Source organism: Stegastes partitus, unplaced genomic scaffold, assembly GCF_000690725.1.
Source record: "Stegastes partitus isolate 25-593 unplaced genomic scaffold, Stegastes_partitus-1.0.2 Scaffold52, whole genome shotgun sequence".
Classification (NCBI taxonomy): Eukaryota; Metazoa; Chordata; class Actinopteri; family Pomacentridae; genus Stegastes; species Stegastes partitus.
Window position 1 is genome coordinate 1138466 of NW_007577783.1, and position 27666 is coordinate 1166131.

The 27666-nt window shown below is 42.1% G+C and overlaps 1 protein-coding gene and 9 non-coding genes across 10 annotated transcripts; all 10 read left to right on the forward strand.

Moving 5' to 3' along the window:
* The first annotated feature begins 11048 nt into the window (after positions 1 to 11048).
* On the forward strand, positions 11049 to 11131 carry trnal-cag (transfer RNA leucine (anticodon CAG)). Its single transcript has one exon. It is a non-coding gene; the product is annotated as a tRNA-Leu (tRNA).
* Positions 11132 to 11768: 637 nt separating this feature from the next.
* Positions 11769 to 11840, forward strand: trnaq-cug (transfer RNA glutamine (anticodon CUG)). The gene has a single exon. It is a non-coding gene; the product is annotated as a tRNA-Gln (tRNA).
* Positions 11841 to 12141: 301 nt separating this feature from the next.
* Positions 12142 to 12213, forward strand: trnaq-cug (transfer RNA glutamine (anticodon CUG)). The gene has a single exon. It is a non-coding gene; the product is annotated as a tRNA-Gln (tRNA).
* A 241-nt stretch (positions 12214 to 12454) lies between these two features.
* Positions 12455 to 12537, forward strand: trnal-cag (transfer RNA leucine (anticodon CAG)). Its single transcript has one exon. It is a non-coding gene; the product is annotated as a tRNA-Leu (tRNA).
* Positions 12538 to 13360: 823 nt separating this feature from the next.
* On the forward strand, positions 13361 to 13432 carry trnaq-cug (transfer RNA glutamine (anticodon CUG)). Its single transcript has one exon. It is a non-coding gene; the product is annotated as a tRNA-Gln (tRNA).
* A 536-nt stretch (positions 13433 to 13968) lies between these two features.
* Positions 13969 to 14051, forward strand: trnal-cag (transfer RNA leucine (anticodon CAG)). The gene has a single exon. It is a non-coding gene; the product is annotated as a tRNA-Leu (tRNA).
* A 254-nt stretch (positions 14052 to 14305) lies between these two features.
* On the forward strand, positions 14306 to 14388 carry trnal-cag (transfer RNA leucine (anticodon CAG)). The gene has a single exon. It is a non-coding gene; the product is annotated as a tRNA-Leu (tRNA).
* Positions 14389 to 15994: 1606 nt separating this feature from the next.
* Positions 15995 to 25856, forward strand: ghdc (GH3 domain containing). Its single transcript, XM_008275475.1, has 11 exons — positions 15995 to 16221; positions 16412 to 16702; positions 18212 to 18408; positions 18511 to 18705; positions 20120 to 20239; positions 20715 to 21012; positions 21805 to 21994; positions 22739 to 22810; positions 22899 to 23032; positions 23126 to 23214; positions 25361 to 25856. The coding sequence occupies exons 1-11, from the start codon at positions 16143 to 16145 to the stop codon at positions 25580 to 25582; spliced, it is 1887 nt and encodes a 628-aa protein (XP_008273697.1). The 5' UTR covers positions 15995 to 16142; the 3' UTR covers positions 25583 to 25856.
* trnal-cag (transfer RNA leucine (anticodon CAG)) lies at positions 17468 to 17550 on the forward strand. The gene has a single exon. It is a non-coding gene; the product is annotated as a tRNA-Leu (tRNA).
* Positions 19055 to 19137, forward strand: trnal-cag (transfer RNA leucine (anticodon CAG)). Its single transcript has one exon. It is a non-coding gene; the product is annotated as a tRNA-Leu (tRNA).
* Positions 25857 to 27666: the final 1810 nt, after the last annotated feature.

The following is a 27666-nucleotide window of genomic DNA, read 5'->3' on the forward strand; positions in this document are numbered from 1 at the left end:
TTGTTGGACCACACTAGGATGGTTTTCTGCTCGTGGATGCTGTCTGTTTTTTTTTACGATGTTCTGAGACTAATCGAACGCCATCCAAGCGACATCCTCCTGTTTACTCACCTGTGCGAATATATCTGCAATCACTTGTTGCTGAAGCAGACTGTTCAATCTTAAGCCACATCATTCCTGCTTTCTGTTTTACAAAATTGTCTTCTTTTTTTTTTTTAATCTGAAAAACAATGTGAAATGTACGTGTTCTGTGTCTTGTAAGACAGAGGCGACAATTGTGGTGAAATATGTTTGTGTTCTTCATCACCGTCGAGGTCGGTGGGTGGGACTAGCAGGTCGGGTGGAAGGACGGAAGAAGAGTTTAGAGGAAGTGTGTCCATAACGCGTCTCCTCGTGCGTCCAGGCTCGTCCCCGAGGGCGGAGACCGGATGTACAAGGTGTTATTAGAGCTCCGCTACTTAATAGACGGGCATCAGGTATGTCTCGGAGAACTGAGGAATGGAATATTTCCCGAACTGGCCCCAAAGGTGATAATATTCACTTCCCCTCTACGCAACCCCAAATCACATAGTAGGAACGGATGATTAAATCAACCAATCGTATGGCCTTTCCCCAGTCTACTCATTAAACGTGTTAGATTACTGGCCCCCAGCCAGCTGGAAGTGCTCCAGGAACAGCAGGGTCAAGAACAGACAGGTGGGCTGTTGTTGTGTTTAGCTGGCTTTGCCGTACAGGTGCAAAAAAAAAAAAAAAACAGGTGTACTTTCCTTTCCTGTGTCTATGATTAATGTATTCTCACTATTATTTGGTGTTATAAAAACTAATTGCCACGTTGGATGTATGGGAAGGCGTTGGAGTCAGGATGCTGTGCTTCTGCCTCGGCTTGTTGGAATGGTTGTTGTTTTTATTCTACATAAACGGGAAGTTCTGACATTTTTAAAGGAGGGAAATTGCCAAGTAGGTGTTGACCGTCTCACCGGGTTGTCAGGATGTTTTCTACTTCACCAGTTTCATGTTTTCATGTGTATATGGGCCAAATTTGAAGACGTCGTCGGACACTCCCCTCTCACAGAAACACTCCTTATCAGCTGTTGTTTTAATCAAGCAGTGTAAATATCGTTAGTGCCATTGACGATTACCGCAAACAGTCCTCGTTATCGGCGGCGCGACTGCACGCCTCCAGCGTGGGAGCCGGAGGGAAGCTCCAAACGTTTTGTGGTCGAAATTTGCGAGTGTTCACATGTTCCCGCCGACCTGCCAACTGGGATTGGCGCAGTTTAGACGTTTAGGAGACGTAAATAGAGAATTATGGAAAAGTGTACTAAATGACGCTGAAATACTTTCTTGTAATTGTCTTAACTCTCTGGCGTTTGTTGTGTTTCTCTGTGGGAAACTCCTAAGTAGGCCAGAATAAACCATGTAAAGGAATTTGCTGTCTTCTGCCCCAGGTCTGCTTAAAAGTTTTCCCTGACAGCTGTGGTTTGGTGAGTGGCAAAAAAAGATAAGGACTGCGGAAAAAAACACAGAACAACTGGCTCAAAGTTCAGCTGTAGAATGTTTTCTCTCTCTTTTTTTTTCTATTCAGTGGCTGTAGTGTTATGCCAAGTATGTACTGTTTTCTTCCCCCTTCTTCCTTATTCTGGTTTTACAGTATATTAATATATTTACCTCCTTCACTTTCCTCTCTTTGAAATAACAGCTATATTTTTCAATAAAAGAGAAAGCTGGTAACTTTAACCACGGCTTAGCTGTGTTTTTTTTTCTCTTTTGTTTCATCTCTACGAGTCTGTCACTGCAGGCTGCCTCATTTCCAAACTGCATTTTTTGTTTTTTAATATTTACGAATTTATTCACATTCGACTTCCAAAACAGGCACGACGCTCATTGAAACCTGACCTTGAAGTCGGCCCGAGAATATTTACCGAAAGAGCCGCGTTCGGAGTTGAACAAACAGCCGCTCGCTCTGGATTATTCCACACAAGTAACCCTGAATGAGAGATAAAACCTCATTTTAGCAGATTTCACGTCGAGATGAGTCTTATGAGCTAATTAGAACCCTCCGGCCTGACGTTGATTTTAATACGATTTAGAGGTGGGTTGATTAAAAAAAAAAAAAAACCCTAAAAAAACTGGAACCTCCCTGGTTTTCCAAGAAAACCCCGGAAACCCCCAAAAAAGCCGCAAGAAGTGAAAAAAAACCAATTCAAGGGGACAAGATCAAAAGAAAGGGAACAATAACCTTCACTAGTGTGTTAATGAGTGACAGCGTTCTCTCCACCAGCCGCCTACCTGGCATGTGGCTGCCGAACCCCACCTGGTGTGTTCAGGCTTATGAAGAGGATCACGGTCTCAGGTCTGAAAACAGAAGATCAGCGGTAAAGTATCGGCTTTATTAAGGGAACAGTTTTCTTTGGATGATTTCTGAATAGTTTTCTCCACTTTGAGTCAGATTGAATAAACTTTGGTGTAACTCAGCACATTAACTCCAGTGTGGCACTTCAGGTATTTGTGCCTTACTAAAATGGACTATTTTCAATTCCTGACACTGATCAAGAATATTACCTCCCGACCTTTTGCTACACATCCTGTATGTGACTCAAGTTCAGCACTTTCCTTTCGACAGACATCCACTCAGCTAAACTACAGAGGCAAATTTGGTGCTTTCAACTTAACTACACTGATGATTTGAGTTACTTTTAGGAGTAGGACTCTCTATGTAATATCCATCCACTATCTATACACCGCTTAATCCTCACCAGGGTCGTGGGGGGCTGGAGTCTATCCCAGCTGACTCAGGGTGAAGGCAGGTTCACCTGGACAGGTAACCAGTCTATCACAGGGCTACACTTAGAGACAGACAACCAAGCACACTCACATTCACACCTACTTATCAGTTAACCTTTTTGGACTGTGTGGGAGGAAGCCGGAGAACCCGGAGGGAACCCACCCTGTACGGGGATACAAGCGAACTCCACGCAGAAAGATCCTGGGTGTCCTCACCAGGATGAGAACCGGCGACCTTCTTGCTGTGAGGTAACCGTGCTAACCACCGAGCCACCTTGCAGCCCCTTGACAGACATCCACTCGGCTAAAGTACAGAGGCAAATTTGGTGCTTTCAACTTAACTACACTGACGATTTGAGTTTCTTTTAGGAGTAGGACTTTCTATGTAAGAAGCTTTGAAAATTCAACACATTATTCAAGATTAAACCTGTGTTTTTGCACGTTTTTGGGATTTTTAAAAATCTTTAAAGTGAAGTAACTTTCTATTACTGCGTTGGAACTTTTACTTTTCTTCCACCACTGATTACTTCACACATTAAGATTTTAAAGATGATAAATTAACATAAAACATCCCACAGATGCAGCCAGCCAGCAGCATGTGTTGCGGTATTCCTCCTTGTAGCAGCAAATGATCTGAATGCTTCACTCGTCCGGTCCAGTCGCACACTTTGGTGTAAGTTAATTAAAACTGGCCGCTTTCTCTTTCTGCTTGGCAGCTCTCTGTAAAGCCGTCCTGTACAATGCAAAAAGAAAAAAAAAAGATTACCAAAGTTGTGCATTTCAATAGTTTGGAAGACAAAAAAAATACAACGAAACTTGTGGATGTTTACAGATGTGCTGCTACCGCCCTCTAGTGGCGAATTTAGGCTGATGCAAGTTAATCACGACCAACTTTTAAGTGATGATTTAGTCTTTAATTGATATCATGAATTCTGATTTGTTGGGTAACTTTTATTAACTGGCTGTAAATGAATGCACCTGCACTAGAAACTGAACTTTTTTTTTTTTCTGTGTAACCACTAGCCCAAGCTTCGTAGTTTAATATTTACTAAAAGATGCGGAGGAGTCACAGGTGAGAGTGAAACAGATTGTGAGTCTGTGGAAGTATTTGAGAGGCAGCCTTATGTAACCTTATCTCAGCTGGACAGACAAGTTTTTCTTTTTTTTTTATGAAACACTGCAGCCCAACGCACCGCTCTCTCCTCCTCTGTTCTTCAGATTGTCAGCAATCAGGGATGGAGGATTTTCAAAACCTGAGATGCCTGTATGGCTATATGTCTCCTAGCAACGCAAACAGGAGCGGCTCTGAGGCTCAGAGGCTAATTTATTATGCTTCAAACAGGAGCGCAAAGATCAAAAGGTAGGCGGCTATATCTGTAAATTAATGGCTGATCTTCTTCACTTGCGTTACCTGTGGCATTTGTTTGTATGAGCACGATAAAAACCCTTTTCATGTTGCAGATGATCACAAGGCCACGTGTAGAACTTCAGCTTCCTGCGATTGACGACAAACAGGTTGAGGTTCACCGCTCTGCAATCAGGAAGTGGCATCATATCTAAATCACGACTGGAGAAAGTGGAGTTTGTTGTTTAATTTCACACGATTAACTGGCTCATGTTCCATTACGGCTACGAGTGAAGTCGAGTCCGCTCGTCGGGGAAAGCGACAAATCCATTTCTGCAGTCGACACGCACACACGCCGGTAACTATTGTCTTTCACTGAGGTTTATATCAGGCCGCCCGCATGTTGTCGCTGGTGTTGGGGAGATGGCTGCTCTGCAAATACACACAGCTCAGAGTTATCTCTCAGACAGATCTGGAGGTAAAACTATTCATGGGTTTTCAATCCTCATCCCCACATATATATGGAAGAAAAAAAAACGCAGCCTCCGCAATCTGAAGGTGTTTCAGGAGATTTGAAAGGTTCTTTATTATGAATATGGCAGGAGTGTGAGGGAAATGTAAGCCAGCTCCATTTTCACTGCATCGTCTTAAGTTTTTCCCACTTTTCATGTGCACAGACTTAATATATCAGCAGAAACGTGCCTATTTTGTGTTAAACATCTTCCAAAAATAAAGCCACCAAAGGTTCCCTAATTGCCAATAAGGCTAATATCCCTTATGACTTGTCATTCACACAATGCAGCAAAAAAAACAAAAAAAGGTATTTGCATGCACAGCTTTAGAGGATTTCCAAAAAAACGGTGCCTTTCAGTAATGTATCTGCTTTGTTTCCGCCAGTGCCTGGAGGAGTACAAATAGCCGGATCAGAGCGGTGACTCACTGGAGCGACCACGTGGAACACACTGTTCCTGCCAGCCGCGTGAAACATCCTTCCACAAAGAAGTGTCCAAACGCTGCAGATATTTACTCTGCTGTTCCTCTGCTTTGATGGGGAGAGGCAGGCGAGACGCGCTTCTTTGTTGAGGTGTGTGTTAGTGCAGGGAGATGTTGGAAATTAGCCATAAATTGAGCTTCGACCTAAGCGGTTAGATTAGATCATCTCCCCTGAATTTTATTATTTTTCAGTTATTTAGAAATATTTTTGGAATTACTGATGATTGTGAGACATTTTTAGATTAATTTGAAACATAATCACTGTTAAATACTAGGGGGGAAACAGTGATAACGGTGTTTACCTGTAATTCATCCGTCCAATCAAAATTCACCAGTCCATCATGTGACCTATGCCTAAAATGTAATATAGAAATTTGTATCAATCAATCAATTGGACTTTTTGTGACACTTTTCATACAAACAAAATGTTTGATAGATGAAAGGAATAAAACTGCAATAAAACAACACAAACAACCCCCAACATCAAGACTCAGATGAGATAAAATGTAATAAAATAAGATAAATAAAAAAGCCTAAATAAGATAAAGATGATTAGAATACAGATAGATCGGTGAAAGGTAAAATAGAAAATTCCTAAAAAGAAAAAAAAAGAATTTAATAATTTTTTTTAAAAAAGTAATAAATGATACATTAAATAGACTAAAATATGTAAATAAGCAAATAGAAATAGCAATAAATAAAATAAGCGAATAAATAGAAACATCAAAAAATAAAATCAGTTCTAAGAAGAGTAATTAATAAATAACATCCATCAAATCAATCAAAAGCGTAAAAGACTAAAACGGTCGGTCTTGTCCTGTAGAAACATCAGTCTTGATGTGCGTCATAATAACAAGATTTTAGGTTTAATTAAAAAGCCAACAATAGAAGACCTGAGGATTCATTAAAAGATAAAAGAATAAAATATTTGCTGCACGTTGTATTGTGTGTTTATGACCAGTAGATGGAGCTGATGTTTTCTACTCGACTACAGTTTCATCAGTTCTATCAGCTGTGACTTAAACAATGACACCATCAACGTGTGATTATTCTTTATGCTACTTTCTGCAGCCGAAAGAGAGAAAATAGTAAAAACATGCAGTTTATAATCCGCCAGTATCCGGTCCTGTCTGAGGTCTCAGCCCAGAGTTCACCTCCCCGGCTGTTGATTAAGGCCCAGATGCTGATTTAAGCCCTCAGGACTCAGCAGTCCACCTGCATCTAAAGGACAAAGGACACGCATTCGAAGACAACAACATGCAGATGTTGGCCTGCAGGGAGGACAGATGGTTTGAGAGAGGAGTGAAAGAATCCATCTAACTGGAAAGAGCATCCCTCAACAGAGGTGGAGGTCTGAGGCATCACCTCTCACCTGTTTACAACTCAGTCCTAAGATCTCTCCCCAGGAAGATGAAACTACATCCACACCTAGCCACAAAAGATCCTAACGAACCTCTTTGTGGCAGGAGGAGCACTAACGACTCACATAACGAAGGGGAGGAGCAACAAACCCTCATTTGAAACCCAAACTCAGGTGTTAATGGCTCCTTTAGGATATAAGTATGTGGAACTCCCAACTAGTCAGTCAGAACTGATGAAGCCTCTTGGATGAGAAGTCCCCTCATCCAAAGAGCAGAGGAGCCACTGAGCTGGTGGCAGGCCGAGGCCTCAGTCTTCCCCCACCTGGTGGAGGTGATGGAGGGGAGACGACATCTGTTCCCTCTGAGAGAGTCTGCTCAGAAACAAGGAAGATAATAGCCGAGAGCCAAGCTGAGACATTTAATTGTTTTGAATGCAAACCTGCTCTAAGGACACACGGTTTGGTGTTTGAACTGAGTTTTGTTCTGGTTCTGTTCTGTGGGTTTGTTTGCAGTGTTTTCATGTTAAATTAGGATTAAAAGTTTGATTAAAATATTAGACAAAAGTAAGAATGCCTGCTATTGTAACATAAAAATACATAAAATTAGGTCATTAGGCTTCTCATAAAAACACTAAATTCAAAAGGGTTTATGAGCACACATTTATATTTGCCAAGTTAGGCTAAAATATGAGGCTACAGATGATGATAAATTAAGAGCCGTTTGGGAGCCGTGCCACAAGAGCCGGCTCTTAGAACAGAACCGAACTTCCCATCACCACTGTATTGTGAAGTACGGTCCTGCACTGCCACCTACTGTCACAAAGCTGCCACTGCAAGCCTCTGACTGACCCACAATCATGTTACTCTTAAACACAATAAGACGAAATTAGCATCCACTCAGATGTGACCACACATCAAGTGGGCATCACATAGGCCAGGGCTGTCCAATCCTGGTCCTCGAGGGCCACAATCCAGCATGTTTTAGATGTTTCCCTCTTCCAACACACCTGATTCAAATGATCAGCTCATCATCAAGCTCTGCAGAAGCCTGGTAACGAGGGAGACATCTNCTTAAACAATGACACCATCAACGTGTGATTATTCTTTATGCTACTTTCTGCAGCTGAAGGAGAGAAAATAGTAAAAACATGCAGTTTATAATCTGTCAGGATCTGGTCCTGTCTGAGGCCTCAGCCCAGAGTTCACCTCCCCGACTGCTGATTAAGGCCCAGATGCTGATTTAAGTCCTCAGGACTCAGCAGTCCACCTGCATCTAAAGGACAAAGAACACGCATTCAAAGACAACAGCGTACAGATGTTGGCCTGCAGGGAGGACAGATGGTTTGAGAGAGGGGTGGAAGAAGCCATCTAACTGGAAAGACCATCCCTCAACAGAGGTGGAGGTCTGAGGCATCACCTCTCACCTGTTTACAATTCAGTCCTAAGATCTCCCCCCAGGAAGATGAAACTACATCCACACCTACCCACAAAAGACCCTAACGAACCCCTTTGTGGTAGGAGGAGCACTAACGACTCACATAACGAAGGGGAGGAGCAACAAACCCCCAGTTGAAACCCAAACTCAGGTGTTAATGGCTCCTTTAGGATAAAAGTATGTGGAACTCCCAACGAGTCAGTCAGAGCTGATGAAGCCTCTTGGATGAGAAGTCCCCTCATCCAAAGAGCAGAGGAGCCACTGAGCTGGTGGCAGGCCAAGGCCTCAGTCTTCCCCCACCTGGTGAAGGTGATGGAGGGGAGACGACATCTGTTCCCTCTGAGAGAGTCTCTCAAAAACAAGGAAGATAAGAACCGAGAGCCAAGCTGAGACATTTAATTTTTTTGAATGCAAACCTGCGCTAAGGACACACGGTTTGGTGTTTGAACTGAGTTTTGTTCTGGTTCTGTTCTGTGGGTTTGTTTGCAGTGTTTTGATGTTGAATTAGGATTAAAAATTTGATTAAAATACAAAACAAAAGTAAGAATGCCTGCTGTTGTAACATAAAAATACATAAAATTAGGTCATTAGGCTTCTCATAAAACACTGAATTCAAAAGGGTTTATGAGCACACATTTATATTTGCCAAGTTAGGCTAAAATATGAGGCTACAGATGATAATAAATTAAGAGCCGTTTGGGAGCCGTGCCACAAGAGCCGGCTCTTTGAACAGAACCGAACTTCCCATCACTACTGTGGTGTGAAGTACGGTCCTGCACTGCCACCTACTGTCACAAAGCCGCCACTGCAAGCCTCTGACCCACAATCAGGTTACTCTGATACACAATAAGACGAAATTAGCATCCACACAAATGTCACCACACGTCAAGTGGGCATCACATAGGCCAGGTCCAATCCTGGTCCTCGAGGGCCACAGTCCTGCATGTTTAAGGTGTTTCCCTCTTCCAACACACCTGATTCAGATGATCAGCTCATCATCAAGCTCTGCAGAAGCCTGATAACGATCCTGATCATTTGAATCAGATGTGTTGGAAGAGGGAAACACCTTTAACATGCAGGATTGTGGCCCTCGAGGACCAGGATTGGAAGGCCTTGACATAGGCATAATGTAATAAATTCAACAATATAGTTCTGATGTTTTAAACACTGTTCTGGATTCTCATCGACAGCAGGCACATACAGGCAAGATGATAAGTTCATGTATGTACCATCATGGGGTCTCTGTTATCTATGTTTAGGAACAGTGAGCTCCGCCCCCATAGAGAAGACTGGGCACCAGCTTTTCTGCATAATTTTAAATGTATTTCTTTGTAAAAAGCAGTAAATAGTGATGACCAAATGAAGCTTTCTGAAGCTTGTATAGAGAAAGAGTTCATTACTGGAAGCTTTTCAACGCAGTCCTCTTTGGCGGCATCTGGTGGCCAAAAGTATGAAGAGCAGCTTGAATCTACAACTTGAAATGAATCGCTTCATGATGGTGGGACCTCTACAGAGCTGAGCTGACAGCTTCCGTTTATTATCATGTGACAGTTCTGTCTGAAATCAGGCAGTCGTTGTGGTGCTTTGAACATGTGTTTGTTTGGGTGAAGAAATAATGTGATGTTTATTTGATTAATAAACAATTTTGATCGTGTCTTGTTTAAACATGTCTCATGGTGTGGTTTCCCTTTGCTTGTGACTTCCTCACATTTGCAAACATAATAGATTTAAATAAAAAAACATATTAATGTACAACACAATCTTATCATAGCTTGCTTGTGCTGTGAGGTCCCTGCCTCCATGTGCTTATGAACTAGACAGTGAAAATGCTTATGAACTGGTAAAATAAACATATAATGCATATAAGGCTGTTTTATTAGGTTTTTATTCAGAAACAGGATTTGTTCTACAGTGCGAGGGCTGAGTCTGTTCCTCTTCTTGGGAGTAATTTCTCCTGCCTTTGAGAAAATCCTCTCACATAGTAATAAAGTTTTATTCTAATTCTTATTCTAATTCACTTGGGACAGAAGAGGCTGGAGTGCACAGAAACTGCAGTGCCAGGTTATACATGTGTGGGTAAACTGTCTTTCTTAGTTGCTCCAGAAGTGGAGCGGATCCTCCGTCCGGGGAATTAAAGGATTCACCATGTATCTCTGGACTTCAGCTGCAGCGTTCCTCACCTGCCTCTCCACCACATGGCTGTCCAGCAGATCCCACAGAGCATCGCCTAAAAAGAATGAACAAATACGGTTTTTAAAATAACATTTAAATGTGTGATGCCCCTGTGGGATCACCGGGGAGTGTCTTTACCGCTGTTGTCATCTTGGAGGTGTGTCCCAAACCTGTCTCTCATTCGCAGTGGCTTGATTGGAGTAACTCAGCACACCTGGGCCCAGTGTGATGAAGGTACTTGAGTCCTGCAGTTGCTCTAACTCTCTCTACCTCTACTCTGGCTCTCTCCACAGGTACACCAAGGTTGGATTTGGTTATTTAATTTGGTCATATTTGATTTAATAAAGAATTATTTGAACATTTTTCTTGTTGTGACCTCCTGAGCCAGGTCATGACAAATTTAACACATTTTAAAGACGTTTTAAGAACATGCTGGAACCCTGTCAATGTGTCATGTCACTTCTGGTCAACACAAACTGTACCTGACTGGGTTACAGGACCGGCCGCTGGCTCTGTCTGTGAGGAGGTGGATGGGACAGGAGGGACAGGCGTACTTTGGTCCGTTTCAACTCCGAGGATGGTTGCACATTCTGAGGTCAGACATTGCTTTTTATCTCCTCAGTGTTTGGTAAGAAAATCAAATTCAAAGTGTCATAATTTCTTGGACTCATTTATACAGGCTGAGACTAAAAATCTACTTTGATCAGTCAGTCAGTGGTTTTACGATTATCTTTCAAAGGTTTAGTGTCACTGTGGTATCTCCCACTATAGTCATGTCTGTGAATGCAACATTGCCACAGGGTCGGTTCTAATAAATGGGGGCCATCCTCTGGGTGTCACTGTGGTTCTCTGATGTAATGGTTTGCACGATTTTTGCATTATACTCATTGTCTGACATCCCCCAACAACAACAGTCAAAAAATACTCACCTGACGGTTAGGGTTACAGTACAGCTTACAGTCAGGATGGCCGAGCGGTCTAAGGCGCTGCGTTCAGGTCGCAGTCTCCCCTGGAGGCGTGGGTTCGAATCCCACTTCTGACAGCAAGACTTTTCACATTTGTTATGTGTGTCTTGGACTTCTGTTACACAAATCACAGCAGGAGCACCTGCTGAAGCCTCTGACAGATCCTGTGTCAGCACTGGTTTGCTCGTGAGCAAATTCTGCACTGACAAAATCCACCACAGCATCCAACTGCTGCTCTCCTGACTGTCGGGGCAAATGACCTGCTGTGATTCTAGTCATAAATGTAGAAACAACCAATTCAGCAGCCAAACACGTGATCTGTCAACGGTCATCAGTCCCCAGATTCTAAAATACTAAACCTCTGTCTTAAACTTTAGCTGTGACACTGAGCTGTTTTATTCACATTTCATGTCAAATGTAGTCACTACAGAACAACAGAAAAACAAAAACCTATTGATTATTCAAAATAATTCAAAACAACAAAACAATGAGTTGTTTTAAAATCTTTAAATTCTGGTTCTCTATTGTGAAACATGTTTATGACACAATCAGTCAGTAGTTTCAAGATCATCTTTCAAAGCTGGCTAAGTCATTGTGGCATCTCCCACTCTCACCACGTCTGTGAACGCAGCAGGATGGCAAAGATAATGACTCAGTTTGATAATAAATGATGACGTCATGCGAGACATTGGGAGCGTTGTGTTAGAGTAGTGTGGTTCCATGGTGTAATGGTTAGCACTCTGGACTCTGAATCCAGCGATCCGAGTTCAAATCTCAGTGGAACCTGACTTTGGAACACTTAGACTTGATGAGACAGTGTCTTGATGTATGCCTCTTTAAAACCCAGTGATTTCATTGACAGGGCAGCTTGATAACCAATTACTTAAATCTTTCTTCCTGTTTTTAGGCACAAATCAGAGAATCTTAATTTTAATGAACTGTTTCAGTGTGTAGACATTTAGAAATAAATGAATAATGTAAAGCAAGATGACAAATATGTGTTAGACTTTATTATAATTTTGTAGCTGGTCATGGTGGTAGGAAAGTATGATTTTTTTTTTTTTTCAGCAACTTGACATGTATGTGTGGTTCCATGGTGTAATGGTTAGCACTCTGGACTCTGAATCCAGCGATCCGAGTTCAAATCTCGGTGGGACCTGACTTTTAAGAGGATTAATTCACTGCAATGTTAAAGTTATCCTTCTCTTCTGGGTACATTGAATAATCTGCTCTCACGTAGGACTTTAACAGCGTAGTGATGCATGTTTCTTAAAAATGTCACTAGAACATAAACCCACTACTAGAGACAAATACTGTCCTGTTCTACATACACCACATCAGAACCCCAAATCATTTGCCCTCTGATATGAACAACTCCATTAAGAAACTGTGAGAAAGCAGTCAGGCTGGCCGAGCGGTCTAAGGCGCTGCGTTCAGGTTGCAGTCTCCCCTGGAGGCGTGGGTTCGAATCCCACTTCTGACAGCAAGACTTTTCAGATTTGTTATGTGTGTGTCGGACTTCTGTAACACAAATCACAGCAGGAGCAGCTGCTGAAGCCTCTGACAGATCCTGTGTCAGCACTGGTTTGCCCGTTCGCAAATTCTGCACAGACAAACTCCACCACAGCCTCCAACTGCAGCTCTACTGACTGTCGGGGCACATGACCTGCTGTGGTTCTAGTAAATAAATGTAGAAACAACCAATTTATTGATTGGAATAAAGGCAACAACCTACAGTTGGTGCTGAAGTGGTGTCAGATGTCATTGCTGGAGTAAAAATAACTGCATCTTTCCAACTTTTACACGGATCAGTGTTGTGTATTTCAATTCTGGTGACAAACTATCCTGCAGCCAAACACTGATTCTGTCAACTATTATCAGTCCCCAGATTCTAAAATACTAAACCTCTGTCTTAAACTTTAGCTGTGAGACTGAGCTGTTTGACACAGATCAGTGTTGTGTATTTTACTCCTCCTCTGTCTAAAATTAAAAATAATGGGGAATCAGTGTTGATTACTTCAGAGCAACATTAAAAAACAAACTATTTATTATTCAAAATAATTCTTAATAACAAAACAATTAATTGTTTTAAAATCTTTAAATTCTGGTTCTCTTTAGTGAAACATGCTTATGACACAATCGGTCAGTAGTTTCAAGATCATCTTTCAAAGCTGGCTAAGTCATTGTGGCATCTCCCACTCTCACCACGTCCGTGAACGCAACAATATGGCAAAGATAATGACTTACTTTTGATAAGAAATGATGACGTCTTGGGAGAAATTGGGAGCATTGAGCTTCATCAGTGTGGTTCCATGGTGTAATGGTTAGCACTCTGGACTCTGAATCCAGCGATCCGAGTTCAAATCTCGGTGGGACCTTAAAATTATGCGCTTGTTGAAAGTCACGATTCTCCTCTGATTGGTTGAAAAATGACTAACGTGCAACTGTCAGTCTATCAGAATGCAGTCTTTTGAATATTAGCTCGCTTATGTGAAAAACTGAGTCGACCTCAGCAAGTAGACATGGTTAAACAGATGAGTGTTCTAATATTAGCACACAAGGAGTATTTCACTGTTAGGATTAAATAAAGCCAACACCGTTTACAGTTTAGGACTTATTGTTGATGTTTGTTTTTTTTAAACAGATAATAATATTAATCAAGTTTTCATTGTTGTTGACTCTCCTCTGCGTTCTTCTCTTTTGACAAACATGGTGAAAAAAACAGTTTGCAAGAAACGACATCACAGAAAGGCAAGTCAAGAGCAAAACAAAGCTTTAAGAAGTGATTTTAAAGAAGACAGATTTTGCAGACCTTTGCTCCTCAGGCAGTCAGTGGTTTTACGATTATCTTTCAAAGGTTTGCTGTCACGATGGTATTTCCCACTATCTTCATGGCTGTGAATGCAACATTGCAGTCAGGATGGCCGAGCGGTCTAAGGCGCTGCGTTCAGGTCGCAGTCTCCCCTGGAGGCGTGGGTTCGAATCCCACTTCTGACAGCAAGACTTTTCAGTAATGATGGTCCGTTTGAAGCTGAATCTCCGGCGCATGTATCAACGAATATTTGGCACGTTTAACAGCGGATCTTATCTAGGAGTTTTGGTAATAAGTATGACATATGTAACCTGTGGAAGAACACCCTTCTTTCATCTATGTATAAACAGGATGCACAGCAAAGAATGTCTACAGGAGAGTCGGATTTAACCGAAGAAGCAGGTTGTGGAAAAAGTCAATGTAATTGTAGCTAATTGGAGTCAGGATGGCCGAGCGGTCTAAGGCGCTGCGTTCAGGTCGCAGTCTCCCCTGGAGGCGTGGGTTCGAATCCCACTTCTGACAGAAAACATTTTTAAATTGGTTGCAGCAGCAGTTCTTAAGTGACAAGTTGACATGTGTAACAGCTGATCAGCAGCACATACACAGATCCTGTGTCTCTGTTCATACAGTCTTACACTTGCAGCATCCAACAGAGTGCAGAAATGACAAGTGTGCAACTGAAAGTCCTACTGTCAGCTGTACACATGAACTGGTCTGGTTCTGGTGACAAATGTTAAAATAGCTAATAGACTGATTGATGAACAGGTGTGTTTAAACCTCTGTAGGAACAATATGGATGTGGAGAGGAAATAAAAATTCATAACCAGGATGAAAGTGGCTTTAGGAAATAACTTCTAATGACCTGTTTCATTTTAACATCAGAATCAGCTTTCTTGGCCAAAGATGTGAACACATAAAGCGAATTCGACTCTTTGCTTTCAAGCAGTTACATAAAACATACATATCTAAACAAGGAGATAGTGTTTAAATAAAATAGCAGGTTGAAGCAGAGTTTTAGTGCAAAATTAAAGTGAGCCAAAGTTCAGAGCAAAAATACATCCATCCATCCATTATCTGTACACCGCTTAATCCTCACTAGGGTCGCGGGGGGGCTGGAGCCTATCCCAGCCGACTTAGGGCGAAGGCAGGGGACACCCTGGACAGGTCGCCAGTCCATCGCAGGGCCAGCAAAAATACAGTTATTAATAATAAAAAAAAAATACAGTTCAACAGGTATGTGGTACACCGCAGTGGTTCAGGTTGGGATTCAGAATAAGTTGACTCAGAGTGATGCACAAAAACGTATTAAGAGCAAGGTCTTATTTTTATTTTTCCAGCTTTTACACGGATAAGTGTTTACAGCAACAAGGTACTATTTAAAGAAACTCAAAAAATGTCTTGTGCGTGCAAGTTGTGTATAAGTCCATGTAAATCACGGTAGTTGTTTTAGTCAATTTAGATTTATACTGCGTGTATATGTTGTATTTATGAGTGTGTATGTCTTTGAGGAACTTGTTTGCTCGGGTTACCTGCGCACCTGTGGGCGTAGGTAGCAATCAACCAGGCAGAGGTTTGATGAGTGAAGCACAGGTGATCAGTGTCACGAATTTGAGCCAGGGGAAGCCACACAGTTTTCCGTGCCTGTGTGTGTGACCGTCTGAATGGGTGTTATAATATTTTTTGTCTTTTTGTGTCTGAGCTCATTTTAAGTCGTTCGGCACACCGCCTTGTGTAGGTTTTTTTTTTGTTGTTTTTTTTTTTTTTAAGATTTGCAAGTTACGTTACGCACATCCATGGCGGACCTCGTTTTTACGCACCATCACGTGTTGGAAATGCCTCCAGAATCCCTCAAGTGGCATTGTTTTGTAAGTAGATTGCCGCTACAGGAGTAATGCAGTTAAAGAAGATGAAAAATCCAGTTAAAAACAAAACCATTGTTAATAGCGCAGTGAGCAGTAGATGACATGTACGGCTTTAATGAGACATTTAACTTATGAGGCTGGCTTTTTAAATTCGACTTCTGTGAATGCAGAATTTTGTTTAAACGACTAATTTTATTTTTTTTTATTTTTTCGGACGTGTGGCGTAGACTGTTGCGTCATCGTTCAGTCAGCCAATCAGCGCAACGGACTCCGACCCAAACACGGAAGCAGCACAGACGAGTGTGACAGGAAAAAGTTAATGCTCTTCTTTTTGGCGAATAAATGACTCTTAAACAATATTCCGTTTGAAAACTGTTATAACAACAGGAACGTCACATCACATAGTTTCTCTAGATGAAGTTCTCGTGGTTTCGCGTAGCAGTACCGCTTTGTTTTGCGGTTTTGTCGATCGCTGTCGCCATCAATGGAAAAGGTACGTGTGTTGAACAGGATGAAGATGAGCAGACGTGGTTTCAACTGTATCCTGCTGAGACAGTGGTGTGCAGGTTGTCTGTACTGACAGCAGATGAAACGGATAACGGTGTGATGTTGTCTAACAGCGCCCCCATCTGTCTCCTCTGTGCCTTTTGTGTTTCTTGTGTAACCCCGGCTCTTGGCTCCAGCCATGCCGTCCCCGCTGCCCACCGCCGTCGGTGTCTGCTCCTTGGCCGGGATGGCGCTCATTTGGAGGGACATGAGCTCGAAGATGAAGGGTGGGAACCGCACGTTGGGCAGCCTGTTCAGCCAGTATCTTGCCGTGAAGGCTGTGGGCTGGCTGGGCAGACGGCAGAGACGGAAACTCGAAGCCGACACGCTCAAGGTGAAGCAGGTTCAAGAAGAGACTCTGCTGAAGCGTCTGCGTAAAAACGCCAACACATGTTATGGAAGAGAGTACGACTTCAGCTCAATTAAAGGTAACGACAGAAACAGACAGTGGTCATGATCAGTAGACGTGTGCACGTTTGTAATCTGACAATCTGTGTGTGGAAAACCAGCAGATTTCACTCCTGAGAAACTGTGATGTAACGTTATGTATGGTGTACATACTGTGTACAGATGGTGACAAATTAAAGGAAAACCTGGACCACTGACCTCTACAGAGGGGATCAGGTGGATCTGTTGAACTGTAGAGATGTTTGGATCCCTTTGTCTCCTTACAGGGAATTATTTACTGCAAATCAGTACAAAGTTGTTGTGAGTGATCACCTTTATTCTCGGATGAAAAATGTCTGTCCTGATGGGAGTGGTCTCTTCTAGGATGACATCAATAGGACAAGAAGGGATTCTGAATGGAAACAATCTCCAGATTTCAACCCAGTTGAACACTTATGAGAGATGTTGGGCCAACATGTTAGACAGTGTTCTCCACCACCATCATCAAAACACTAAATGAACGAATATCTTGTGGAAGAATGTTGTTCCATCCCTTCAGTAGACTTTAAGACTTGAAAAATCAATGCCAAAATGCAATGATGGAGAGGCACAGTATTACTGTACAGTGCCATTGCAAAGAGATCTGCTTTTGTGAAGTCTGATAAAACTTGTGACCCCTGCACAAGGTTGAAATTGTCCTTATCCTCTTACAGCTAAACATTAATCAGAAAATGAATAATGTCAGTAATCAATCAATCAGACCACCTCACTTTTTGGAAAACTCTGTGTAAGGATGCTAGTGTGCAGTCAGGATGGCCGAGCGGTCTAAGGCGCTGCGTTCAGGTCGCAGTCTCCCCTGGAGGTGTGGGTTTGAATCCCACTTCTGACAGCAGATGTTTTCATCTGCATAGGCAGCATGTATCTATGAATATTTGGCACGTACAACAGCGGATCTTATCAAGGAGCTTTGGTAATGAGAATGACATGCATAACCAGTGGAAAAACACCTTTCATTCATGTATGTATGTTCAGGATAAACGGAGTGCACAGCAAAGAAATGTCTGCAGGACATCCGGATTTAGCTGAGGACGCAGGTTCAATTTGCTAGAGGAATCTTTTTCATATAATTTAGCACTTTAGCTCTTAAAATTTAGCTCTCCATGCATTTATTTTTTGCGACTGTTTAATTGTCTCTCTAAATCAACTTATTTGTTTAAAGAAATATGAAACACTGATAACTTCTTGAAGCCTGGAGTGATGTTTCGATATGATTTGTTTCGTTTAACCAAATGTCAACAATTTCCCTGAGGCACCCTACCAAAGGGATCAATAAAGTTCTATCTAATCTATCTAATGTCTGAAACCCAGACATGAGTTTACAGTCACATGGGACAAAACGTAGAAAGTCATCATAGTTGTGATGCTGGGACTGGGAACTGTTTGATCATTTTACTTCAAAGTTAATTTAAAAGATGAGGAGAAATGGTTTATAACAACAGTCCTGACTTGGTAAAAACCCTAAAAACTGTGTGTTGATTTCTATATTTCAGACAGTGATGGCTTCCGGGCGCGTCACCCCATCACCACATACGAACACTATCACGACCTCATCAGGCGAATCGCTGTCGGCGAGGAGAACGTGATTATCGCTGAGAAACCGCTGATTCTGGCCATGACCTCAGGGACGTCGGGACGGAGCTCCATGCTGCTCAGCACCAAAGACACCAACTCTGAGTTCTTCCTGCAGGTGATGCTGCTGCTTGATGATGATGATGATGATGATGTGTTTTTCCTGGTTATTGCTTTTGTCTTGTGCGTGTGAATGTTAAAACCAATGTGTTTCCATCAGGGAGTGGCCGTGTGTTTAGAAGCAATGCGGCAGGCATTCCCAGCGACCGACAGCCTTCAACGCACCACCAAGTTTTTCTACACCCCTATTTTTCGCCAGTCTGAGGCCGGCATTCCCATCGGACCAAACTCCTCCACGCCAGCCTCCTCCCGCCACATGCTCAACCTTTACACAACTCCAGCTCCTGCCTTCGAGGTATGACCAACAAGTCACTTCTTTGTTTTTGTGCAAGTCAGATTTATTTATAAAGTACATTTATTACAACAGTAGACTCCTAGAGACTTGGAAAATCAACGCCAAAATGCAATGATGGAGAGACTCAGTGTTACCGTATAGTATCATTGCAAAGACATCTACTTTTGTGAGGTCATATAAAACTCGCGACGCTTGCACAAGGATGAAATTATCCTTCTCCTCTTACAGCCAAACATTATTCATGCAAAGAAGAATTGTGTAATCATCCGTCTGTCAGTCAGATCCGCTCACTTTCCCTAATATGTGCTCCCTGGTGTGAAAAAACTCAACGTAAAAGTGGATGGTTGCAGTCAGGATGGCCGAGCGGTCTAAGGCGCTGCGTTCAGGTCGCAGTCTCCCCTGGAGGCGTGGGTTCGAATCCCACTTCTGACAGCAAGTGTTTTAATAACAGTCTAAGGATAGACTGCATGTATCTGCAAGTAACTGGCATGTACAACAGCAGAGGGTGTGCTATGAAGCAACTTTGACACAGCAAGGCTTTCTTTGTGTACGCTGCATCAACAAAACCGAAAAGCCCCAGCCAGAGATTACTGGTATCACAAAGGTGGTTTTCAATTTTCTTTGTCAATTCGAACTTGATATGATATATGTATGATCTATATTCGCCCGCAATCTACCACCAGCCTGCACACCTCCCGCTGCCGCCTCTGATGGTGGCAACAGAACTGTGACCTCCAACCTAAACTGGCATCAGCAGCCAAGTACTGCCTGTGTGGAGCGCTCCGTCTCCGTCTCCACCGACTGTGCGATATTGTAACTACACAGCTTCATTCAGTGATATTAGTGATGCACAACTCAGCATGTTTACAGATGAAACACATTCCTTCAGCTGAGAATCTGTGTCGCTCATAAATAATAGTCAGGAAACGATCTGGTTAAAGGGGACGCTCTAATTTAAATCTGAAACTCTGAACATAACCTGCTCCCGACCAGGTTAGCTCCACAGCATCTGTTACCATGGAGATGTAGCCAGGTAAAAAGAGAGCCACCTTCGTGAAAACTCTGGCTTTAAGCTCAACATACCTCGCTAACCCACTAATCTCGCTTCGTAGTGCAGCCCTCAGATCTTATCGAGGAGTTTTGGAGTGTAGTACAACATGAATCGAACCAAAGTGCTGTGCAATCAGGCATAGAAACCCATAAGACATAAAAACAATGAGTAAAATGCATATCCGAATAAAGCCACGATAAAATAACGAAAAGATTAAAGCACTGTTAAAGATGAAGTCACTCCAAGGTTTTTTTTTTTTAAGTTAAACACTTTTTACACTTGTGACACTTCGGGAGATGTAATTTTTATTTTTTTTTCTGTAGAATAATTTCCAAAGGATTACAATGTTCTCTGTCTCTTCAGGTTCCCAGTGAGAAGGACACTCTGTACCTGCACCTCCTGTTCGCTCTGAAGGATCCCAGTGTGGGAACGCTGGAGTCCAACTTTGCTTCCACCGTGTTCTACGCTTTCAGTGCCTTACAGGTACATGTCATTAAAAAAAAACATTACGCTGAGTTCCTTTTTACTCCTTTGTTATATTTTTTTTGTCGTGTCATTCTCTGTTTTATGTGATCAGCAAGATGTTGTGTGAAGTGTTACTGAAAGGAGAGATCAGTGTTTGTATTATGTGTATCCATTCAAACATTTTCATTTTTAGATTTAATGAAATTCAGGTTTATACATAAACATCATTTTAATTTCTAAAAAGTTGTCTTAAATTTTTAGGAGGTAAAATTTAATCTAGTAGCAACACTCACGTGATTTGGTGGAGCTGTACTTTACTGCAGCATCCTTCAGCGCGCCTGCTTTCTGCCTCACTGGGACATTATTGTACAAAGTGGGATGAAATCTTGAGTCCGGTGTCAAGCTCCCACTGACCAAAAAGCTTCTGTTAATTTGTTTCATGAATACAGGATTAGGAAAGCAATTTCTACCTGATGTGCTCTGCGTCCCACAGGATCGTTGGCAGGAGCTTGTTGAGGACATCGAGCGAGGGAAAGTCAGCAGCGCTCTGTCTCTGGAGCCCCAAGTGAGGACCAGGCTTGAAGCTCTAATGAAGCCAGACCCAGAGAGGGCCGCTCAGCTCCGGGCCCACTTCCAGGAGGGCTTCAGGGGGATTGCCAAGCGACTGTGGCCTCACCTTCACCTGGTGCTGGCGGTGGACTCGGGCTCCAATCAGATCTACGGGGAAATGCTGCGAGAGAATTACTGCAAAGGAGTGCCTTTCTACTCGCCCTTCTACGCTGCCACTGAAGGTAGGAACCGGTATTGATGCGACACCCACATGTCCACATTTTACAGGTCGTTTGACATCTGCAACTCAAAAGAAGAGCAGGGAAGTAAACGCATGGCATAAGCAAGCATGGCATTAATAGAAGTGCTTAATCTTCATCTCTGGGCACTGCTTAAACCCCTATAAGCTGTGTGCACCTAAATGACATATTTAGATGTTTTTTACCATGAAAAATATCCATTTATGCTTTAAAATGGCTTAGATGTAAGTCTTTGCCTGCTTTAGAATGAGCACATCTATGAATATCCTGCAGCTTAAGCATGTCTGCTGACCTACACTCTGCTCAAACACTCTAAAGCTACAAGGTTTTAATAATGGAGTAATTGAGAGCTACATGTTTAAATTGATTCTGAAAAGGAGCAGGGTCACCTACAAGTTGATGTATCAGAACGGCGATTTTGTCTGCTTTTCTACAACATTAGTAGTATGAATGTAACAGGTAGCACGAGTCTTTAGCTTGACTATATTATCAAACGTCTAATAATGTGCCTCACCCCACAAGTTAGTGGAATTTGGTTTCATAGGTTTGTTATGTGTGAAATGATGGTTGTCTGGATCCATGTGGTACACTCCAATGTGCTCAGTCAGGCTGCTTATTTCGCTCACTGTGCATCTTCCAGCATATTAAAAACACCTTTAGGACTTGTTCACAAGGTTCACTAAAGAGGCTCTTTAAAGGCACCTGTTGTGTTTACAAGCACGACCCTCATATATGTTCAGCATTTGCTCTAATCGTACATATGGGCCCCTGCAGGTCTAATCGGGGTGAACCTGTGGCCTCACGAGCTGAACAGACGGTACCTGCTGTGTCCTCGCTCGATGTTCTGCGAGTTCCTGCCAGAGAGCAGCCTGGAGGAGGAGACGCCTCAGACTCTGCTGATGGAGGAGGTGAAGGAGGGAGACAGCTATGAGCTCGTTATCACAAACGCTTCAGGACTTTTCAGGTCTGATTTCATTCGCAAAGGGAAAAGTTAACTGTACTTTTATACGACATGCCAGCTGAATGTGAAGTATAGAGCAGATAAACAGAAATATGATTGGAATATGTTGTAAAATACTACTTTTTTTTTTTAGATTGAGACTGTTTTGTACATCATGTTGTGATCTGATTTGAAGCTTTTTTGGCTTATGTTTGGAACATTTAGGTGACATTTTAACACCGAAAGCAAACAGTTTTTCCAACAAATGTTTAAAAAAAACTGTACAGATTAGTCATATAGTTAGAATACGTCCTCTTGGCTGGGCATGCTGACCCCTGAAATGTTTTAAATTTAGTTAAGCATTAATATGATTGATCTTTTTCTATATAATCTATTTTTAAATTGCCGTCTATTAGTCAAAGACCTGCACAAACTTTTTCTCTGGTTGTTCGTGGCCTTCATGGTCAAAAGGGTTGTTCGGTCTGATATAAAGGGTAATTGCAAATTTAGTGAACCTCTGTCAACAAAAAGTTTTACGAGCAAAATTATGCAGCGTAATTGCTTCGTGTCATTGGTGCTGTGATGTGGTTTCACTTGACTGCACTCTATCAAGAATGAGCTGCATCTCACAGAATGATAATCAAGATTTGTGCTCCGGCTCCATCCGACAGGGTGACACGCCATTAAGACCTAACGTTATAACTCACTAATGTGCACAGAATGTGTGCTAGAGTTGCACAAATGACACTGGTATTCGCTGTGTTACAGATATCGCATCGGAGACATTGTGAAAGTCGTTGGATTCCACAACCAGTGTCCCGTTGTGGAGTTCCAGTACAGGTACTGTGTAGCACCGTGTGTACAGCAGGGATCATGTTTAGTGTGATGTAAATGCACAACATGCTATTTCCTCCTTGCTTCCTGTCAGACGGGGTCAGATGCTGAGCGTTCGAGGGGAGAAAGTGTCGGAGGCCTTGTTTCTTGACGCTTTGAAGAAAGCAGTTGCTCAGTGGCCGGGTGCTCAGCTGGTCGACTACTGCTGTGCTGAGAGCGGCATCTTGGGTGAGATGTCCTCGCTTATACCTTTTTTGTCACAGCAGAGTTTGGATGCCGTAACTGCGTTTAAGAACTCCTATTTTTATTGTGCTGTTGCAGGAGATTCAATCGGTGGATCAGACCCTCATTACCAGGTGTTTTTAGAGCTGAAAGGTGTGAGGAGACTGACAGAGGAACAAAGATATAAGGTAAGTCAAACCACGAGGAAGAAACTAACAAGACGTTAGACTTTTATTTGTCACATGCACCATGCAACACATGCATACACTCTAAAAGGTAATACCTAGGCTAGCTTGAATCACATTCGTGTACTTTACTTATTTCTTCATTTAACTCATGGACTGTGCGTTTGAACTCATTTTTCCTTAAAGAGTTATAAAACTAAGTACACTTGAGAAAACTGGACTTGAAACGTTCTGTTCCTGGACTGAACACAGAGCTCAGCAGTGCACATGTGCAGTAGAGGAGTGCAGGAGAAGTTTCCAGAAACTTTACGGGGTGGCTGTGGCTCAGGTGGTAGAGCGAGTTGGTCAATGATCGGAAGGTCGGTGGTTTGATTCTGCCCTGTACCCTGTGTCATGGTCGTTGTGTCCTTGGGCGAGACCCTTCACCCACCTTGCCTGCGTATGAATGGATTGTTGGAGGGGCAGAATGGCAGCCACGCCTCTGTCAGCTGTAGCTACCACCACCGGGATGACTGTGAATGAACAACTGACTGTGTAAAGCGACTTTGAGTGTCTAGAAAAGTGCTATATAAATCTGATCAGTTATTATTTACGTTTCTAACACTTGGAAAGATCAAATTCATGATACTGTTGTGCTATTTTTAAGTTCACAAAATTAAGTAAATACAGCTAAATTTTAATTAAACTTTGCAGGTAGATATGAAGTCAACTGAATTTAAGACTAATGGTTACATTTACTTACCTTTTTTGAATGCAACCGGTTTCCTAGATTCGTTTAAGATCAACTTTTCACATCTTACAGTGCAGCTGTACATGTTTTGTCCTGATGATATCCGGCTGTGCTTTAAAAACTGCCAAAAGAAGACTCATACATCAACATATGTACACTACACTACATTAACATAAAAAAACAGCACAAATCAGAGCATAAAGTGCAACCAGAAATGTACAAATAAACAACTAAAATACTGCAATAAGTATGTAAACATATGGTAAGCAAGAAATACTTTATCTTTCAGTAGTGTTGTCTGTTTAACAGTGTGATTGAGTGCAGGTTAAAAACTTTTACATAGTCTACATAAGCTCAGCAGCTTAAGCAGTTTATTATTGGTGTTGTTGGCATTGGATGAGATTCTGAGACTGTCACTACATCTGAACTCTAAAATATAATGTTTTGGCTCAACAAACAAAAATAGCTCAACAGTTTGCATCCATCTTTTTGAGTAGAAACAACTTCTAATGAAATTATGTTCAACCAACTCACTACACTGAGTTAGATGAATGAGCTATTCCTCTACAATCAAAGATAATTATAATTGCTTAGAGATTAGCATCATAAACACAAACTTTAAAGTTGATTACTTGTAGTTCCAACTAGCATTTCCACATTATTTTAAATGAACTTTTAAGCTTAATAAGCACAAGTTTGGCGAGTGTAAAAACTTATTCCAATGTTTAGTCGGTAGAGGTAAGGAGCTTGAAATCTTGACCTCAAGGTGAAAGAAATAAGTCATCAAGACAATTTTATTAAGTTACCTCAACTTGAATTTAGTTTTAAATCAACTACTGCAGACTTTTGAGTTTCTATTACACACAACATTAAGCTGAGGCAATTACAAACATTATTATGTCAAACCAACCCATCTAAGATGTGTTTGCAACTTAAAAGGTTTATCTAAATCAGTAAATTAGACAAGACTCAGGTATCGGGTCCAAATGCAGAATTTATTCACAGTCAGAATGCAGAACACAACACAAAAACTCTGTCGAGCAAGAAAACGTCTCTTTAGGTTGCTGGACAACAAAAAAAAACACGCAAGGGACGGTACGTGAACATGACACACTGGTACAGGACAAAGGGAGACTCAAACATTAAATGCACATGTGAGGTGATGGGGATCAGGTGGACAGAGCTAACGATCAAGACAACAGGAAGTAGAGCTCACAAACACAACATGAAGACGAGACAACAAAATAAAGGCGTCCAACAGAAACAGGAAGATGATGAAAACAAAAGTCTAACTTGACCCCAGTGTGAACCAAAATTAGATTTTTTTATTCATTTATTTTTATTCTGGTACCATGTATTCATCATTAAATCACTCTTCATTGTCTTTCTCTGGTTGCCGTCTCCTCTCCATCCGTCCAGCTGGACATTTGTCTCCAGCAGGACTCGGCCGTCTACAAATCCTTCCGCATCAAAGGCAGCATCGGACCAATGAGGGTGCAGCTGGTGGCGGACGGTGCGTTCAAGGAACTTCGTAAGCAGATGATGGCCTTCTCCAACACCTCGCCCAACACTTTCAAAATGCACCGCGTGCTGCGCAGGAAAGAATACGCCGATTTCCTCCTGGGAAAAACCGTTTCCTGAAAAAGCTTATGGACTCTGTGGTGAGCGCTGACGAAGCGAAACGTCTCCGGTCTTATCAACTACTCAGGAATGAGTTGATGAATTGTGCCTTTGGGAGCAACACAAAAAAAACACACCATCATTCATTTTTGATGATTAAAATTGTACATTTTACTGTTTTTATTTTTGAGAATATTTATACAATTATCTATAAAAAGCTGCTGTTTTGTTTACTAAAATTTTTCAGAACCTCATCTGGGTATCATAAAAATAAACCGTTTTAGTTTCCAGCACATACAAACAACAGTCAGTGTGTTTTTATCTAAGCAGGGTTTCATTTCATTGCCTCGTTTCAACTTGGGTGATATTCAGGAGGAAAAAAAAAGTGGTTCATATGAATGTTTTGGTTTTTTTTTTTGACCCACTAAAGAAAAAGCAAAAGAATATCTTAGCGCTGATGTTCGTTGTGCTTGTAAAACATTCACATTGCTACTTAGTATTAAAATATTACCCTTTCAATTGATACCATCTGGCATTAGTGAAGGTCACACCAACACCACACTCTCATTATCCCATAAGTGCAATCTCCAGTGATGATTAAAATGACATTTGGCAAGATTTATGTCTAAAAATAACTCCAATGAGGTGCCAGTCTAACAGGAAAAAAAAAAAAACTCTCTAAACCTTCTTATTTAGAAATGTACAGTTTTCACATAATCCTCAACTTATCAAAATGTACACTTTAAAGTATGTTTTGCCTCTTTAGTGCCTTTTGGTTGACAGCAGTCACACTATGAGTTCGCTTGTTGGTGCTGAAATTCAGATTTTTTTCCAAATTGCTCGTGACATTTGTCTCCACAACTGTTTTTATCTCAGCGAGCTCTCCTTCCTGAATTGTCATATTCAGATTGTGCAGCTTTCCTTCAGAGCCTCCTGCAGAGAGCTTTGAACGCAGTGGGACGATTCAGACCAGAAGACGTGATTACTGGTAAGATTCATCACACAGTAGACGGTGTAGACTGTACTGGATGATTCCTGTGAATGCAGGCGGTGTACATGAGGTCAGCTTTTTTTTTTTTGTAATTTTTTGGCCTTTTGTGCCTTTTGTGAAAGTGTAGTGAAGAGGGACAGGAAAGTTGGGGAGAAGAATGGGGGAAGGACCTGCAGCAAAGTGTCATGAGCCGGATTCGAACTCACGACCACTGCGTCGGGGACTTTAGCCCCTGTACATGGGACGCCAGCTCAACCAAGTGAGCTATCGTGATGCCCCAGGAGGTCAACTTTTAGTGTCTACCTGCTTTAACTCCTCACAAATGTCTCTTATCAGCTGGTTTCACACGATTCCAGGAGCAGGAATTTGTGAAGCACCACCAGGGGGAGCTAGTCTTATGTCTAAGACTTGAGCAGTAGCTTTTATTCAGGCTGCAGGTCAGCAGTTAACTACCTTCTTGTTTTAACTACAACAGTGGATTCTTGAGGCCTTCAGCTGAGTTAGTGGCCTCTCATTGTACATCATTAAACATCATCACAGGCAAATGGGAGTTTTAAAGTCATTTTATAGAGTATGGACAAGGGGTGTCCAATCCTGGTCCTCAAGGGCAACAATCCTGCATGTTTTAGATGTTTCCTTCTTCCAACACACCTGATTCAAATGATCAGGATCGTTATCAGGCTTCTGCAGAGCTTGATGATGAGCTGATCATTTTGGACACCAGGATTGGACACTGATAAACCCCAACATCCTTATTGAATTCTCCATCCATCCATTATCTATCCACCGCTTAATCCTCACTAGGGTCGTGGGGGGCTGGAGTCTATCCCAGCTGACTCAGGATGAAGGCAGGTTCACCTGGACAGGTAACCAGTCTATCACAGGGCTACACTTAGAGACAGACAACCAAGCACACTCACATTCACACCTACGGACAATTTAGAATCACCAATTAACCTCAACATGTTTCTGGACTGTGGGAGGAAGCCGGAGAACCCAGAGAGAACCCACGGGGGAAAGGTCCCAGGTGTCCTCACCGGGATGCGAACCGGCGACCTTCTACCTGCGAGGCAACGGTGCTAACCACCGAGCCACCTTGCAGCCCCCTTATTGA

Coding starts and splice junctions, on each gene's coding strand:
- ghdc (XM_008275475.1), top strand. CDS start 16,143: ATGAAGTTCTCGTGGTTTCGCGTAGCAGTACCGCTTTGTTTTGCGGTT. Junction 20,240..20,714: donor ACGCTTTCAGTGCCTTACAG/GTACATGTCATT, acceptor TGCGTCCCACAG/GATCGTTGGCAGGAGCTTGT. Junction 21,995..22,738: donor AACGCTTCAGGACTTTTCAG/GTCTGATTTCAT, acceptor GCTGTGTTACAG/ATATCGCATCGGAGACATTG.